The sequence below is a fragment of the Bombina bombina genome, chromosome 2 (assembly GCF_027579735.1).
Source record: "Bombina bombina isolate aBomBom1 chromosome 2, aBomBom1.pri, whole genome shotgun sequence".
NCBI classification, from domain to species: Eukaryota; Metazoa; Chordata; class Amphibia; order Anura; family Bombinatoridae; genus Bombina; species Bombina bombina.
The window spans coordinates 112,612,861-112,629,107 of NC_069500.1; the positions used below are offsets into that span (position 1 = coordinate 112,612,861).

At 49.3% G+C, this 16,247-nt stretch overlaps 1 protein-coding gene across 3 annotated transcripts in view; it reads right to left on the reverse strand.

Annotated features, from left to right (window-relative positions):
* Positions 1 to 16,247, reverse strand: part of RICTOR (RPTOR independent companion of MTOR complex 2) — a 611,164-nt gene that overhangs the window by 283,403 nt on the left and 311,514 nt on the right. For all 3 annotated transcript variants that reach the window (XM_053701222.1, XM_053701221.1, XM_053701220.1), the window contains exons 13-16: positions 5,527 to 5,627; positions 3,926 to 4,091; positions 3,663 to 3,764; positions 2,549 to 2,595 (exon numbers count right to left, since the gene is read on the reverse strand). In XM_053701222.1, the coding sequence (XP_053557197.1) occupies positions 2,549 to 2,595; positions 3,663 to 3,764; positions 3,926 to 4,091; positions 5,527 to 5,627 (416 nt within the window). The remainder of the gene's footprint in view (positions 1 to 2,548; positions 2,596 to 3,662; positions 3,765 to 3,925; positions 4,092 to 5,526; positions 5,628 to 16,247) is intronic.

The window sequence follows — 16,247 nt, forward strand, 5'->3', positions numbered from 1 at the left end:
TAACTGCGCAGTAATGGCACGAAAATGAGGCTCTGCCTACTACAGAGAAGGCCCTTCCTGACTGGGAAGGTGTCTAAACCAGTGCCTGACGTAAAAAAAAGTTCCCCAAAGTTTATAAAATGTGAATTTCAACATCAAGCTGTATAAAATGCCCAACAAAGCAATCGATCTAGCCCATAAAAGTGTCTACCAGTTTTATAGCCCATATTAAGCCCTTTATTCTGTTTGAGACTAAGAAAATGGCTTACCGGTCCCCATGAGGGGAAATGACAGCCTTCCAGCATTACACAGTCTTGTTAGAAATATGGCTAGTCATACCTTAAGCAGAAAAGTCTGCCAACTGTTTCCCCCAACTGAAGTTATCTCATCAACAGTCCTATGTGGAAACAGCAAACGATTTTAGTTACTGCTGCTAAAATCATATTCCTCTCACAAACAGAACTCTTCATCTTTTTCTGTTTCAGAGTAAATAGTACATACCAGCACTATTTTAAAATAACAAACTCTTGATAGTAGAATAAAAAACTACAACTAAACACCACATACTCTTCACCATCTCCGTGGAGATGCTGCTTGTTCAGCGGCAAAGAGAATGACTGGGGTGGGCGGAGCCTAGGAGGGACTATATGGACAGCTTTTGCTGTGCTCTTTGCCATTTCCTGTTGGGGAAGAGAATATTCCCACAAGTTATGGATGACGCCGTGGACCGGACACACCAATGTTGGAGAAATTTAAACTGCACATACCTCATAGCAGGAGACCCTGCACGCCATTCCCCCAGCTGAAGTTACCTCTCTCTTCAGTTGTGTGTGAGAACAGCAATGGATCTTAGTTACAACCTGCTAAGATCATCAAGGACCACAGGCAGACTCTTCTTCTACTTTCTGCCTGAGGCTAAAATAGTACAACTCCGGTACCATTTGAAAGTAACAAACTTTTGATTGAAGATAAACTAAATAAATTCACCACATCTCTCTAGCTACTTCCTTTCTTGTCGAGAGCTGCAAGAGAATGACTGGGAGTGGCAGTTAGAGGAGGAGCTATACAGACAGCTCTGCTGTGGGTGATCCTCTTGCAGCTTCCTGTTGGGAAGGAGAATATCCCACAAGTAATGGATGGGATCACATTTACAGTATAGGTGGGCATACAACAGGCAAAAACCGCTTTTTCAAATAAAAAAATAACGGGTAAAGGAATTATTTGTAAACAATTTAATACACTCCAGCAGGTAGAATGGATCATTGGGAACACATTAAGAAGTAAAAAATAAATAAATTATACAACACTGTCCCTTTAACAGACTTCTTTTGGACGTGTTCAAATCATAGGTGACATACGCTTATAGGTTTCTACATCACTTGCGTGGCTGTGCCTTGGACTACTGTACCTTGGATAAAAAAAAAAAGCTGTCTTTCAAAGGCTACATTCTTGCTAGCGATTTAAATCATATGTAACCTTTATCATCACCTTGGCCCTGAAAATGTCTAGTTCTACAGACAAATCCCTACTGCTCCTGATAAGGGGAAAAAAATTGTTTTGACAGATCTCTTAAAGATCAAAGATTGAAGGGGCTGTAAACACCTTGTAATTACAAGACATTTCTGTTGAGTTAATATAGAATAACTAATCAGCCACGTTTTGAAAACAAATTAACACCCTTTTAAAAGCACCATCCATCATTTGTCTTATTTTGAGGAGCCATTCTGAGCTTTAACAACATGGCTAATCACTGTGGCAATATTACTATAAAATGCATTGTTTTACTGTTATCTGGTAAAGCCAATTAGAAACAGGTATATGTAGCAGAGGTAGCCTTAGTCAGGAGGGTGCATTTCAAATTCAGAGAATTAGAAATTGCTCAATTTTCAGAGCTTAATTACATGAAAAAGGGGGGGGGGTATTGAAAATATACTGCAAAGTTCATTATGGATAACTAAACTTTTAAAATAAACACCTCAAGGTGTCAATTTAAACAAGAAATAGGCCGGCTGCATACTCTTATGTTTTCCCTGTAGTCTGTATCTCACTTCTTCCACTAGTTTTATGACTGATCTCATATCAGCTATTATAGGAAGTTACAATACCCTTATTTTTTTACCTTGAAACTAATTATATTGTTAAGAAGTAAAAAATGTGACAACCATCTTACGACACAGCATGCCTAAATCAAAGTTCATAAGCTGTAAAACTATCAGACGTTCAGCCATCAATATTATTCTACCCAGTCAGGTTTTACTGTAAAGAGTGCTGCACTCATTTTAAAAAAAAATGTACAATGGCATAAATGTAACTATGTTCTAGCACTGCGTAATATGTTGGTGCTATACAATAAAGGATGATGATAATAAAGTGAACATTTTTAAGGGTGTAGGTGGTAATACCAAATGATAAGTCAGTTGCCTTGATAAGTGGGAATATAAATTGTATGATACCACTTCCTGGTAATGATACCTAAGAATTAATACAATCAACTTCAGTTATTATAATGGCCACTGTAGATTACTGAATTACAGTTAAAATCTTGAATTATTTCAGACAATTCACATACCTGTGCAGCTGTTCATCTTTGCAATTCCTCAAACTTACGTTTGGCCACTTTAAATAAAAAATAATAATAAAAAAAAATATCAGCATATATATAATAGATAAATATTTTATCATAAATAGTATATATAGTAGAATTTGCAATACAGCACTTCGTCCAGTAATCAGTGGCAGTGAACTAACTGGATAAAATCAATCCAGTAATAAGAAATTTAGCTGCACTATACAAATAATAATAATAATAATAATTGTCCCTTTAAATTTGTAAAAAAAATAATTTTTTTATAAAACTGTGCCTTTAGTATTTGTAGTCAGAGCTAAATTTTTACTTGATAAGACCACATCATTTGCTTCCAAAATGCCTTTGTCTTACGTGTTGTGTTAAGATTGCAGTAAAGGATTCCATGCAAACAATGTTTGTGCAAATTTTTCTGCACAGTGGACCAGTGCACTAAAACTTAGTGCCAGCTAAATATCTTTGCAAGTCCTTTGAAATGATATGGTGGTTTTGTTTTGCTTTCACAACCAATCACCAGCTCCTCTAAAAGGGATATTAAACCCCAATTTTTTCTTTCATGATTCAGATAGAGCATCTAGCTCCAAGTACTGTGCTGCTGCTCCTTCCATAAAGGATACCAAGAGAAAAACAAAATTGATAATAGAAGTAAACAGAAAAGTTCCTTAACCTTTTAATGCCGTTCTATTCTGTCATAATTACACTGGGCTTTAGAGCCGTTATGACGGAATAGAACGTCATAGCCAACGGCTGTCCTGAAGGCTTCTGTGTTTCCAGGATTTGAATGCGGTCTGGAGGGTGTTCCTAGGGTTGTAGGGATGCCCCCCAGACGCGATCCAATAATTGAAATCTCGGTTTCAATTTGTCTACATCGGAAAAGTTGTTCCGATGTAGACACTTTAGCCCAGTCATGAAAGGGTTAAAGTGATGACAAAGTTTATACTATCTAAAAGTACATCCCGACAATTGTAGAGGGCACCTGGAGGAGATATACACACACACACACATATACATATATATACATACATACATACACACACTTATTTTATTGCATAATGTCCACATTTGTTTTAAGGATGTACTTAAAACTTAGTTCACTAACCTTTAGAATGGTCCCTATAAGATTCCAATTCCATTCAAGGTTTTCTTTATGGTTAAGAACCTGGCTATCTCTCAGGTTCATTGCCAAGGCTTCCTCTGTATCCTGTATCATAAAAAGACATTGGTTAGTTAAAATACAAATATATATATATATATATCCCTTTGTTTTTTATTATCAAAGATAATTTAAGTACATGAAGATACAAAGTTAATTATCAAATGTCGGAATGTTAAACAGTTATAATAAATATAATTACACATTACCTTAAGAATAAATATATCTTTCTGTACACGTATGTGCTGTTCCCTTTTTTGGTGGGTGGTTACTGCCTTCTGCACAATGTGGTCTAAGTAAAGGCTGTTTGGTTTTGGCCCTCGTTTCTTCATCTCATGGAAGCGTTTTAAGCAATTTAATGCTGCACTTGCTCGTCTGAAATACACAAACTACATTTTAAACTCCCAACAAATCAATCACATTAACTTATCAAAGCATGAGCAAGGTTATTGTGTTAGGGATAAACTCCTCTGCCTGGTCAAGTGTGATTCTGTATATTTGAAGTTTTTTCATTTTCTTTTTTTCTTAATCTTCAGGTTATTTGTCTTGAGATGGCATTCAGAAATCAAGAAAATAAGTATGAATTTTTTATATATATATATATATATATATATATACATACACTTATATTTTAATTCAAGTATAAGTATAATTTTAAAGAGAATTTAAATGTGAAAGGTTTTCATCCGATTAACCGTTTAAAGGAAATTTTTAACTTTATCATTATCCAATAAGAAAAATTACTGTTTTTAATGCTTAATTACTTTTTACATTTAGGGCTTGAATTATCAAAGCCCTACGGCTGCAAGTTCTCACAAGAACTTGCTCGCCGTAATTTAACAAGCAGCAGTCCCTAACCTCTTCGCCACCTCTAAGGAGGCGAAATTCAATCTCCGCGGTCAAGTCCGACCGAGGAGATTGACAGCTCCTGTCCGCGCGTAATTGGCTGTGCGCGGGCAGGGGGCGGGATTGCACGTGAGCGCAAAATTGCGCTTGTGTGCAATGGTGATTACCTGCGGGTAATTTCACCCCGCCACAGGTGAGCTGAGGCGTACAGGGGGCGAGTATACGCGCCCCTGTCCGCCTCAGCTTTGATAAATCTAGCCCTTAGTATAGGAGTGCTCTACTGGTCAAGCCTGCAGGACTTTTTCTTTTTAGCTTTTACAAGAGCTCCAACCAGATAGCGATCATCCTCCCCAAATGACTTGATATAGTTTGCGCTCCCTGCTTTCCCAAGCATGCACAGTACTTATCTTACAGGCAGCAGAGCAATGTAAATAAAGCTTGCTATAACAAATTATTATTATTATTATACTTTATTTATGAAGCGCCATTATATTCCGCAGCACAGTCCATGGATACAGTTTATTTAAATAAAACTTGTAAGAGAGACAGGACAAAATTTACAAGCACATACAGGAGGGATTGAGGGCCCTATTCCCGTGGGAAATTACAATCTAAAGCAATGTAAATAAAGCTTGCTATAACAAGTCACTTGGAGCTGGTTGTTGCCTTCCTGTTTACTGTACCACCTCACAGCAACTACAAATATATATTTTAAAAAAAGCATTCCGGCTTAAGGGGCACCCAGGAGAGAACTCCAACACTGATAATAAAATGTAATTTTATTATCAGAGGTCCTGCATGTAAGATAAAAATAGATTAACTATATAAAAGGAAATTACCAATTAACCGTATCATCTGAAATACATCTACTGTCTTTAAAAACATTTTGTATTTTAATGCAACCTATTTATTTATTCCCATGCTCTCCACAACATAACAACATGACAAACGTCAAACTACTTACAGCCTTTTCTCCTTTGAGATGTCAAAAGATGCAGCCATATTCATTAGTGTTGGTAAACAATGCAAATGGTGACTATGAGAATGAGGAAGGATTGTGTTTGCCTAGAATACAATTAGCAGAATAAAAACTGTTAAGGGAGATTTAAATAAAAGTAGAGTTGTTTAAGCAACAGATGCATAATAACAAGACAATGAAATTAGCACTTTGAATTTAAAGGGAGTGGTAGATTGTTTTCTTGCAAATTTCAAAGTTAATTTCAATTCCCCTCCCCCTGTATCAATATGACAACCGCAGCCAATCATAAAATGCATATGCACATATACTGTGAAATATTGCACATGCTTAGTAGGAGTTGGCACCTCAGAAAGTGTGCATATAAAAATATTTTTATAATGGTAGTCAACTGGATTTTTTTTTTTTAATATTATTCTATGTGCTATCTGACTATATGACTTTAGTGTCTCTTTAGATTGAAGTTATGTATATTGCATAAAGCCTGTTTGGAATTTTGTGAGAAAAGAGAGAGAACAAAAAATAAAAAAAGAGCGAGAAAAAAATAAAAAAAGAGCGAGAGACCGACAGAGCAAGAGAGAGAGAATGAAAAAGAGCAAGAGAGAGAACTATGGCATAAAGGGAGTCTGCATAAAAGCAGACTAAAGCAAAAAAAAAAAAAACAGTTATTGTGAACCTCGTTTGCATGTGTTACCCAGAATCTTTTGCTGCATTGGAAACAATGTATCCAGGTTTTCTGTGGGAAAAGCAAGCCTTCTGACTTGTCTAGATTTGTTTATGGGCTACACAATGCGTTATTCTCTCTACAATTTTGTGCATAGTGGATGACTTTAAACTCACTTTTCGCCTCCCCATAATTTTAAGTTACGATAAATACATACATAAATACAGGATATTTGTATGCAGTATTAAAAACAGAGAAAAAAAACAGCTTCTATAGGCTTAAGTGGCAAGTATTTAGTGTGACCTCCACTTACACTTGAGCAGTAGCAGGAACCTTGCTCTCGTAAACCTAAATGGAACAGAACCCTAATTAATGTCATTGCGAACACCTGTTTGTCCTCCTATTTTATGTCAAAATGACTGCTGTGAAAAAGGCCCATTATACCAGGTGTCTGCAAGACATGCTTGAGCATTACATACACATGTGATATGAGTTTAATTCATTGGAAGCTTGCTAATAAGACCAACTTTCAAGAACATTCCATTCAAAACGCCAAGATCACAGAACTTGACAGATATTAAATCCTACTTTTGCAAAAGGCCACTCTTAAAGGGAAATCATCAAACAAACTGGATATTCAAGCTGTTATAAAGAAATTTGAAGAATCAGGAGAGGTCAAGGACAACAAAAGTGACTGGAAGGCCATGAACACTTTTAAAATCTGATGAGAAGTTTCTAAGTTTCTTCTTTGAGAGACTGGAAGAAGTCCAGCAAGGACATGGCTCAATATCTGGCAGTTACATCAGTATGCCAAGCTGACCCTTCTACAGTCCGATGAAAGCTTGATCCGGAATGGTGTTTGTGGAAGGGTAGCAGCCAAGAAACCACTTTTTTGGAAGGAAAACAGGGTGAAAAGGCTAAGATATACTAAAGCTCACAAAGATTGGAATAAAGATCGGTGGAAAAGAGTATTATGGAGTGACAAATCCAAGTTTGAAATTTTTGGGTCCAACGGTCGACAATATGTCAGAAGAAGAATTTGAGAGAGATGGAAGAATGAGTGATTGTGGCCTTCAGTGAAACATGGTGGAGGGTCTGTCCTGGTTTGGAGCTGCATTTCTGCCAGTGGTGTTGGCAATATTGTCCGAATTGATGGGATCATGAATACTGAAAAGTACAGACAGGTTTTAATTCATAATGCCATTCCTTCTGGAAAGCACCTAATTGGGAATGGTTTTATTTTTCAGCATAACGATCCCCAACATAGCTAATGCAGTGAAATTTATATTTGGAGAGAAAAACAACTGATATAACCACTGACTGTCATGGACTGGTCTCCACAGAGTCCAGACCTGAATATTATAGAGGTAGTATTAGATCACCTAGACAGAGAAATAAAAAGACAACCTAAATCTAAAGAAGAACTCTGGGCAGTGCTGAAAGAAGCCTGGTATAATATACCAGAAAATTACTTCAGAAAACTTCAGGACAGCATCCCCAAAAGAGTCCAAGATGTGCTTAGTGCCAAGGGAGGTCACACTAAATACTGACTTTTGCCTGAAGAAGCCCTGAAAATTTAGTTTTTTTATATTTTGTGTACATATTTCCTGTTTGTAGAGACCGAAAAATAAATATGGATGATCATTAAAACTTTTGCACAGTAAACCCCTTCGCTACTGGGAATTTCAGAGAAAAACTTGCCGAAAATACCGAAGAATTTTTAGCATTTTTGCTATCACTCCATTTAAACAGAAATAGAACCTTGTATTTTTATTTACCAATCAAAACTAAATGTTTTTAGTATACAACCCAAGGTGTTAATCTAGGCCAATTTTGGTATATATCATGCCACTGCTTTGATGCCAAATGCAATTATATTAAAAAAAACCAAAAAAAAACCCCACAAACTTTAGGTTTCTCACTGAAATTATTTACACATAAATACTGCAGTCATAATACATGGTTGTTAAGGGTTCTCTGGGGTCCCCTTTGTTCATAAATAGCAGACATACATGGCTTTGCCTTTAGTTTTTGGTCACTTATTGCAACTGCGCACCACACTTCTGAAATTTTCAGCAGTGGAAGGGTTAATTAATTAGCGGGCAAGAGTAATAGTATTTTAATGCAGGGATTACCCTCCTACCCTGACACTTCCCACCTCTATTATCCCTCCCAACTAGCTCTCCCCTCCCCCCACACATCTTAGGAACTGTAATACAAGATAGAGTCCAGCACACCAAGCTAAACTGTGCTCGCTGCAGGGAGGGAGACACTCAGCCAACAATCCAAACAAAGCAAGAGAAAGGTTACAATCACGTTTTGAGACTCAGCCCTTAATCATTTGCACAACCATGTGATTGTAACCTTTCTTTTGTACCTAATAAATCTATTGAGACTGGCGCTGCTGCTCTCTTGCTTTGTTTTTACCATCTTCGGAACTGGCAAACAGTCTGCCAGTATGAAGCTTTAGTTGTTTTTAAATAATTGTATTTATTTATCAAATTTCTGCAGTGTAAGGTCACCCCCTTACCCTTCCACCTCCCTGATCCCTCCCAATTGTGTCCGCCAGTACCTAGTTTATTTTTAGATTTCATTTATTTTTTAATTTTGTAATTTTTCAATTTTTTTCTGTAGTGTAGCGGGAGTCCCCCCACCTCCCCCGCGATCACTAATGTAGGCCCACCCCACCCTGATTCCCCATTTTTCTGCAGTGTAGTGTCCCTTCCCTCGTTCTCCCTTCTAAATATTTTCTGTAGTGTAGGGCCACACACACTCTGCTGAAGGACAACTCATCCCATTATTCCAAATTTAACTTACCCTACAACATAATCGTGATTATAAGGCCTCATGCTATTAAATAAAATAAAAAATGTGCAATCTGTACAACTGAAGCTTAATCTACAGCTATGACAATAAGAAAAAAAACACTTCTCATGAGTATATCATGATTTAACTAGTGGTAACTAGCCATAGAACAAGCTGTTATGCTATTGTTCATTCCCTGGTTGAGCACTTCTCTCTTTTTGTGTATGCAAATTATGACCATTGGGGAAGTCTCCCTAAGGGTGATTGCGGGAAACCAGACATGGACCCGTTACCTAATGTGGCTAGAGGGATATGGCTGCACCTCACCGAAGAGGCCCACATTAGCCCAAAATGTACATTTGGGGTTTGTCAGGTCTCTTGTTCACATAGGGATTGCCTGTATTTGAGGGCTGGATTGTACTGTTAAGACAGGATTAGACTGATATACTACAGGAAAGTTCTTCTCTGTGAAAGGCACATGCTGAGCAAAGAGAGGAAGGTTTGGGTGTGGTAACTAGCCATAGAACAAGCTATTATGCTATTCTTTGTTTCCTGCGCTTCTCTCTTTTTGTGTATGATTTAAACATAAGACTATTAAAGCATTCAGTAAGACGTGCAAGTGCAAATTCCCTTAAAAACATTTCTACCAAAAATGTTAAAGAGAAGCAGTTACAAATATAAACAAAAATGTTTTTTGCCTGAAAAGTTAAAGGGACAATAAAGTCATAATTAAGCATTCATGATTTAGAAAGAGTATAAAATTTAAAAAAACTTTCCAATTTACTTCTAATTATTTAATTTGCTTCCTTCTCTTGTTATCCTTTGCTGAAAGATTTATCTAGGTAAACTCAGGAACAGCAAAGAACCTAGGTTCTAACTGCTGATTGGTGGCTGCATATATATACCAATTGTCATTGGCTCACCCATGTGTTCAGTTAGAAACCAGTAGTGCATTGCTGCCCCTTCAACAATTGATAACAAGAGAATTAAACAAATTTGATGATAGAAGTAAACAGGAAAGTTGTTTAAAAGTGTATGCTCTACCTAAATCATGAAAGAAAAATTTTGGGTTTCATGTGTCTTTAACCCCTTAACGACCAAGGACATGTCAGGCACGTCCTACAAAAAAATGACAGTTTGTGACCAAGGACGTGCCTGACACATCCTCTGGGGTTTAAAGCTCTGGAAGCGATCGTGATCACTTCCATTCGCTTTCAGGGTATTGCAGTGATGCCTTGATATTAAGGCATCCTGCAATACCCTTTTGTTAGCCATAGATGCAAAGAGAGACACTCTATGGCCCTCTCTGCACCAGCCTGCGATGGTGTCGATCGTTGGCGGGTGGGAGCCATTGCAGGGAGGAGGCCCATCGCTAAAGGCCTTTCCGGATCCTGTCCAAGTGCGCGCAAGTTATCGGGAGTACGCGAGGGCGGCGGTGGGGAGCGAGAGTACGCGAGGGCGGCGGTGGGGAGCGAGAGTACGCGAGGGCGGCGGTGGGGAGCGAGAGTACGCGAGGGCGGCGGTGGGGAGCGAGAGTACGCGAGGGCGGCGGTGGGGAGCGAGAGTACGCGAGGGCGGCGGTGGGGAGCGAGAGTACGCGAGGGCGGCGGTGGGGAGCGAGAGTACGCGAGGGCGGCGGTGGGGAGCGAGAGTACGCGAGGGCGGCGGTGGGGAGCGAGAGTACGCGAGGGCGGCGGTGGGGAGCGAGAGTACGCGAGGGCGGCGGTGGGGAGCGAGAGTACGCGAGGGCGGCGGTGGGGAGCGAGAGTACGCGAGGGCGGCGGTGGGGAGCGAGAGTACGCGAGGGCGGCGGTGGGGAGCGAGAGTACGCGAGGGCGGCGGTGGGGAGCGAGAGTACGCGAGGGCGGCGGTGGGGAGCGAGAGTACGCGAGGGCGGCGGTGGGGAGCGAGAGTACGCGAGGGCGGCGGTGGGGAGCGAGAGTACGCGAGGGCGGCGGTGGGGGAGCGAGAGTACGCGAGGGCGGCGGTGGGGAGCGAGAGTACGCGAGGGCGGCGGTGGGGAGCGAGAGTACGCGAGGGCGGCGGTGGGGAGCGAGAGTACGCGAGGGCGGCGGTGGGGAGCGAGAGTACGCGAGGGCGGCGGTGGGGAGCGAGAGTACGCGAGGGCGGCGGTGGGGAGCGAGAGTACGCGAGGGCGGCGGTGGGGGAGCGAGAGTACGCGAGGGCGGCGGTGGGGAGCGAGAGTACGCGAGGGCGGCGGTGGGGAGCGAGAGTACGCGAGGGCGGCGGTGGGGAGCGAGAGTACGCGAGGGCGGCGGTGGGGAGCGAGAGTACGCGAGGGCGGCGGTGGGGAGCGAGAGTACGCGAGGGCGGCGGTGGGGGAGCGAGAGTACGCGAGGGCGGCGGTGGGGAGCGAGAGTACGCGAGGGCGGCGGTGGGGAGCGAGAGTACGCGAGGGCGGCGGTGGGGAGCGAGAGTACGCGAGGGCGGCGGTGGGGAGCGAGAGTACGCGAGGGCGGCGGTGGGGAGCGAGAGTACGCGAGGGCGGCGGTGGGGAGCGAGAGTACGCGAGGGCGGCGGTGGGGAGCGAGAGTACGCGAGGGCGGCGGTGGGGAGCGAGAGTACGCGAGGGCGGCGGTGGGGAGCGAGAGTACGCGAGGGGCGGCGGTGGGGAGCGAGAGTACGCGAGGGCGGCGGTGGGGAGCGAGAGTACGCGAGGGCGGCGGTGGGGAGCGAGAGTACGCGAGGGCGGCGGTGGGGAGCGAGAGTACGCGAGGGCGGCGGTGGGGAGCGAGAGTACGCGAGGGCGGCGGTGGGGAGCGAGAGTACGCGAGGGCGGCGGTGGGGAGCGAGAGTACGCGAGGGGCGGCGGTGGGGAGCGAGAGTACGCGAGGGCGGCGGTGGGGAGCGAGAGTACGCGAGGGCGGCGGTGGGGAGCGAGAGTACGCGAGGGCGGCGGTGGGGAGCGAGAGTACGCGAGGGCGGCGGTGGGGAGCGAGAGTACGCGAGGGCGGCGGTGGGGAGCGAGAGTACGCGAGGGCGGCGGTGGGGAGCGAGAGTACGCGAGGGCGGCGGTGGGGAGCGAGAGTACGCGAGGGCGGCGGTGGGGAGCGAGAGTACGCGAGGGCGGCGGTGGGGAGCGAGAGTACGCGAGGGCGGCGGTGGGGAGCGAGAGTACGCGAGGGCGGCGGTGGGGAGCGAGAGTACGCGAGGGCGGCGGTGGGGAGCGAGAGTACGCGAGGGCGGCGGTGGGGGAGCGAGAGTACGCGAGGGCGGCGGTGGGGAGCGAGAGTACGCGAGGGCGGCGGTGGGGAGCGAGAGTACGCGAGGGCGGCGGTGGGGAGCGAGAGTACGCGAGGGCGGCGGTGGGGAGCGAGAGTACGCGAGGGCGGCGGTGGGGAGCGAGAGTACGCGAGGGCGGCGGTGGGGAGCGAGAGTACGCGAGGGCGGCGGTGGGGAGCGAGAGTACGCGAGGGCGGCGGTGGGGAGCGAGAGTACGCGAGGGCGGCGGTGGGGAGCGAGAGTACGCGAGGGCGGCGGTGGGGAGCGAGAGTACGCGAGGGCGGCGGTGGGGAGCGAGAGTACGCGAGGGCGGCGGTGGGGAGCGAGAGTACGCGAGGGCGGCGGTGGGGAGCGAGAGTACGCGAGGGCGGCGGTGGGGGAGCGAGAGTACGCGAGGGCGGCGGTGGGGAGCGAGAGTACGCGAGGGGCGGCGGTGGGGAGCGAGAGTACGCGAGGGCGGCGGTGGGGAGCGAGAGTACGCGAGGGCGGCGGTGGGGAGCGAGAGTACGCGAGGGCGGCGGTGGGGAGCGAGAGTACGCGAGGGCGGCGGTGGGGAGCGAGAGTACGCGAGGGCGGCGGTGGGGAGCGAGAGTACGCGAGGGCGGCGGTGGGGAGCGAGAGTACGCGAGGGCGGCGGTGGGGAGCGAGAGTACGCGAGGGCGGCGGTGGGGAGCGAGAGTACGCGAGGGCGGCGGTGGGGAGCGAGAGTACGCGAGGGCGGCGGTGGGGAGCGAGAGTACGCGAGGGGCGGCGGTGGGGAGCGAGAGTACGCGAGGGCGGCGGTGGGGAGCGAGAGTACGCGAGGGCGGCGGTGGGGAGCGAGAGTACGCGAGGGCGGCGGTGGGGAGCGAGAGTACGCGAGGGCGGCGGTGGGGAGCGAGAGTACGCGAGGGCGGCGGTGGGGAGCGAGAGTACGCGAGGGCGGCGGTGGGGAGCGAGAGTACGCGAGGGCGGCGGTGGGGAGCGAGAGTACGCGAGGGCGGCGGTGGGGAGCGAGAGTACGCGAGGGCGGCGGTGGGGAGCGAGAGTACGCGAGGGCGGCGGTGGGGAGCGAGAGTACGCGAGGGCGGCGGTGGGGAGCGAGAGTACGCGAGGGCGGCGGTGGGGAGCGAGAGTACGCGAGGGCGGCGGTGGGGAGCGAGAGTACGCGAGGGCGGCGGTGGGGAGCGAGAGTACGCGAGGGCGGCGGTGGGGAGCGAGAGTACGCGAGGGCGGCGGTGGGGAGCGAGAGTACGCGAGGGCGGCGGTGGGGAGCGAGAGTACGCGAGGGCGGCGGTGGGGAGCGAGAGTACGCGAGGGCGGCGGTGGGGAGCGAGAGTACGCGAGGGGCGGCGGTGGGGAGCGAGAGTACGCGAGGGCGGCGGTGGGGAGCGAGAGTACGCGAGGGCGGCGGTGGGGAGCGAGAGTACGCGAGGGCGGCGGTGGGGAGCGAGAGTACGCGAGGGCGGCGGTGGGGAGCGAGAGTACGCGAGGGCGGCGGTGGGGAGCGAGAGTACGCGAGGGCGGCGGTGGGGAGCGAGAGTACGCGAGGGCGGCGGTGGGGAGCGAGAGTACGCGAGGGCGGCGGTGGGGAGCGAGAGTACGCGAGGGCGGCGGTGGGGAGCGAGAGTACGCGAGGGCGGCGGTGGGGAGCGAGAGTACGCGAGGGCGGCGGTGGGGAGCGAGAGTACGCGAGGGCGGCGGTGGGGGAGCGAGAGTACGCGAGGGCGGCGGTGGGGAGCGAGAGTACGCGAGGGCGGCGGTGGGGAGCGAGAGTACGCGAGGGCGGCGGTGGGGAGCGAGAGTACGCGAGGGCGGCGGTGGGGAGCGAGAGTACGCGAGGGCGGCGGTGGGGAGCGAGAGTACGCGAGGGCGGCGGTGGGGAGCGAGAGTACGCGAGGGCGGCGGTGGGGAGCGAGAGTACGCGAGGGCGGCGGTGGGGAGCGAGAGTACGCGAGGGCGGCGGTGGGGAGCGAGAGTACGCGAGGGCGGCGGTGGGGAGCGAGAGTACGCGAGGGCGGCGGTGGGGAGCGAGAGTACGCGAGGGCGGCGGTGGGGGAGCGAGAGTACGCGAGGGCGGCGGTGGGGAGCGAGAGTACGCGAGGGCGGCGGTGGGGAGCGAGAGTACGCGAGGGCGGCGGTGGGGAGCGAGAGTACGCGAGGGCGGCGGTGGGGAGCGAGAGTACGCGCAGGGCGGCGGTGGGGAGCGCGAGAGTACGCTGGAGGGCGGCGTGGGAGCGGAGAGTACGCGAGGGCCGGGGGGCGGTTCTCGGCGCGGGCGCGCGACGGGGGGCGCGTTCGCCGAGCGCGCGAGGGGGCGCGTTCGGCGCGCGCGAGTGGGGCGGCGATCGCTGCGCGAGGGGGGCGCGGATCGCGCGGCGCGAGGGGTGGCCAGTTCGCGCGCGGAGGGGGGCGCTGTATCGGGCGCGCGAGGGGGCGCGTTTCCGCGCGCGCAGGGGGGCGCGTTCGCGCGCGAGGGGGGCGCGTTCGCGCGCGAGGGGGGCGCGTTCGCGCGCGAGGGGGGCGCGTATCGCCGCGCGTGGAGGGGGGCGCGTTCTCGCGCGAGGGGGGCGCTGTTTCGCGCGCGAGAGGGGGCGCGATCGGCGCGCGAGGGGGGCGCGATCGCCCGCGCGAGGGGGGCGCCGTTCCGCCGCGCGAGGGGGGGCGCGTTCGCGCGCGAGGGGGGCGCGTTCGCGCGCGAGGGGGGCGCTGTGTCGCGCGCCGTGAGGGGGGCGCGTCGCGCATGCGAGGGGGCGCGATCGCGCGCCCGAGGGGGGCGCGATCGCGCGCGAGGGGATGCGCGGATACGCGCGCGCGGGGGGCCGCGATCGCGCGCGAGGGGGGCGCGTTTCGCGCCGCCGAAGGGTGGCGCGTTCGCGCGCGGAGTGGTGGCAGCGATCGCGCGCGAGGGTGGCGCGTTCGCGCGCGAGGGTGGCGCGTGGGCGCGCGCGAGGGTGGCGGGGGCGCGCGCGAGGGTGGCGGGGGCGCGCGCGAGGGTGGCGGGGGGCGCGCGCGAGGGTGGCGGGGCGCGCGCGAGGGTGGCGGGGGCGCGCGCGAGGGTGGCGGGGCGCGCGCGAGGGTGGCGGGGCGCGTGCGCACGCGAGGGTGGCGGGGGCGCGCGCGCACGCGATTTTAAGCGCATTAAATGAATTGGAAGGAGGGAGAGGGAGGGGGTAATAACCGCTGGAAAAGGTATCTGAGAGGGGGAGGGAGGGTATTGAGGGGGGCTGCAAAACTACAGAAAAAAGCTTTTTTTTAAAAAAAAAAATTGCACTTTTTTTTTTAGCAAACTGGGAACCAGTTCCCAAGATGGTGGCAAATAGGTAGAGAGCTGTTTGGGGGGCTGATCTCTAAACTAAAGCTAAAATTAACCCTACAATCTACCCTACAAGGCTACTGCTACTCATAATACAAGTGTGGTGCGCAGTGGCATTTAGCGGCCTTCTAATTACCAAAAAGTAATGCCAAAGCCATAAATGTCTGCTATTTCTGAACAAAGGGGATACCAAAGAAGCATTTACAACCATGTGTACCATAATTGCCCAAGCTGTTTGAAAATAATTTCAAGTGAGAAACCTAAAGTTTGTTTTTTTATTTGATTGCATTTGGTTTTGAAATATACCAAAATGGGCCTAGTTCAATACTTTGGGTTGTCTACTAAAAAAATATATATATATATATATATATATATATATATATATATATATATATATATATATATATATATATATATATATATATATACACATGTGAATGGTTATTCAAGAATACCTGACAGGTATCAGTGTTACAATGTAACTATCACTAATTTTGAAGAAAAAAAAATGGTTTGGAAATAGCAAAGTGTTACTTGTACTTATTGCCCTATAACATGCAAAAAAAGCAAAGAACATGTAAACATTGGGTATTTCTAGAAACTATTTAGCATGGGTGTTTTTTGGTGGTTGTAGATGTGTAAGATTTTGGGAGTCAAAGTTAGAAAAAGTGTGTTTTTTTCCATTTTTTCATCAAATTTTAT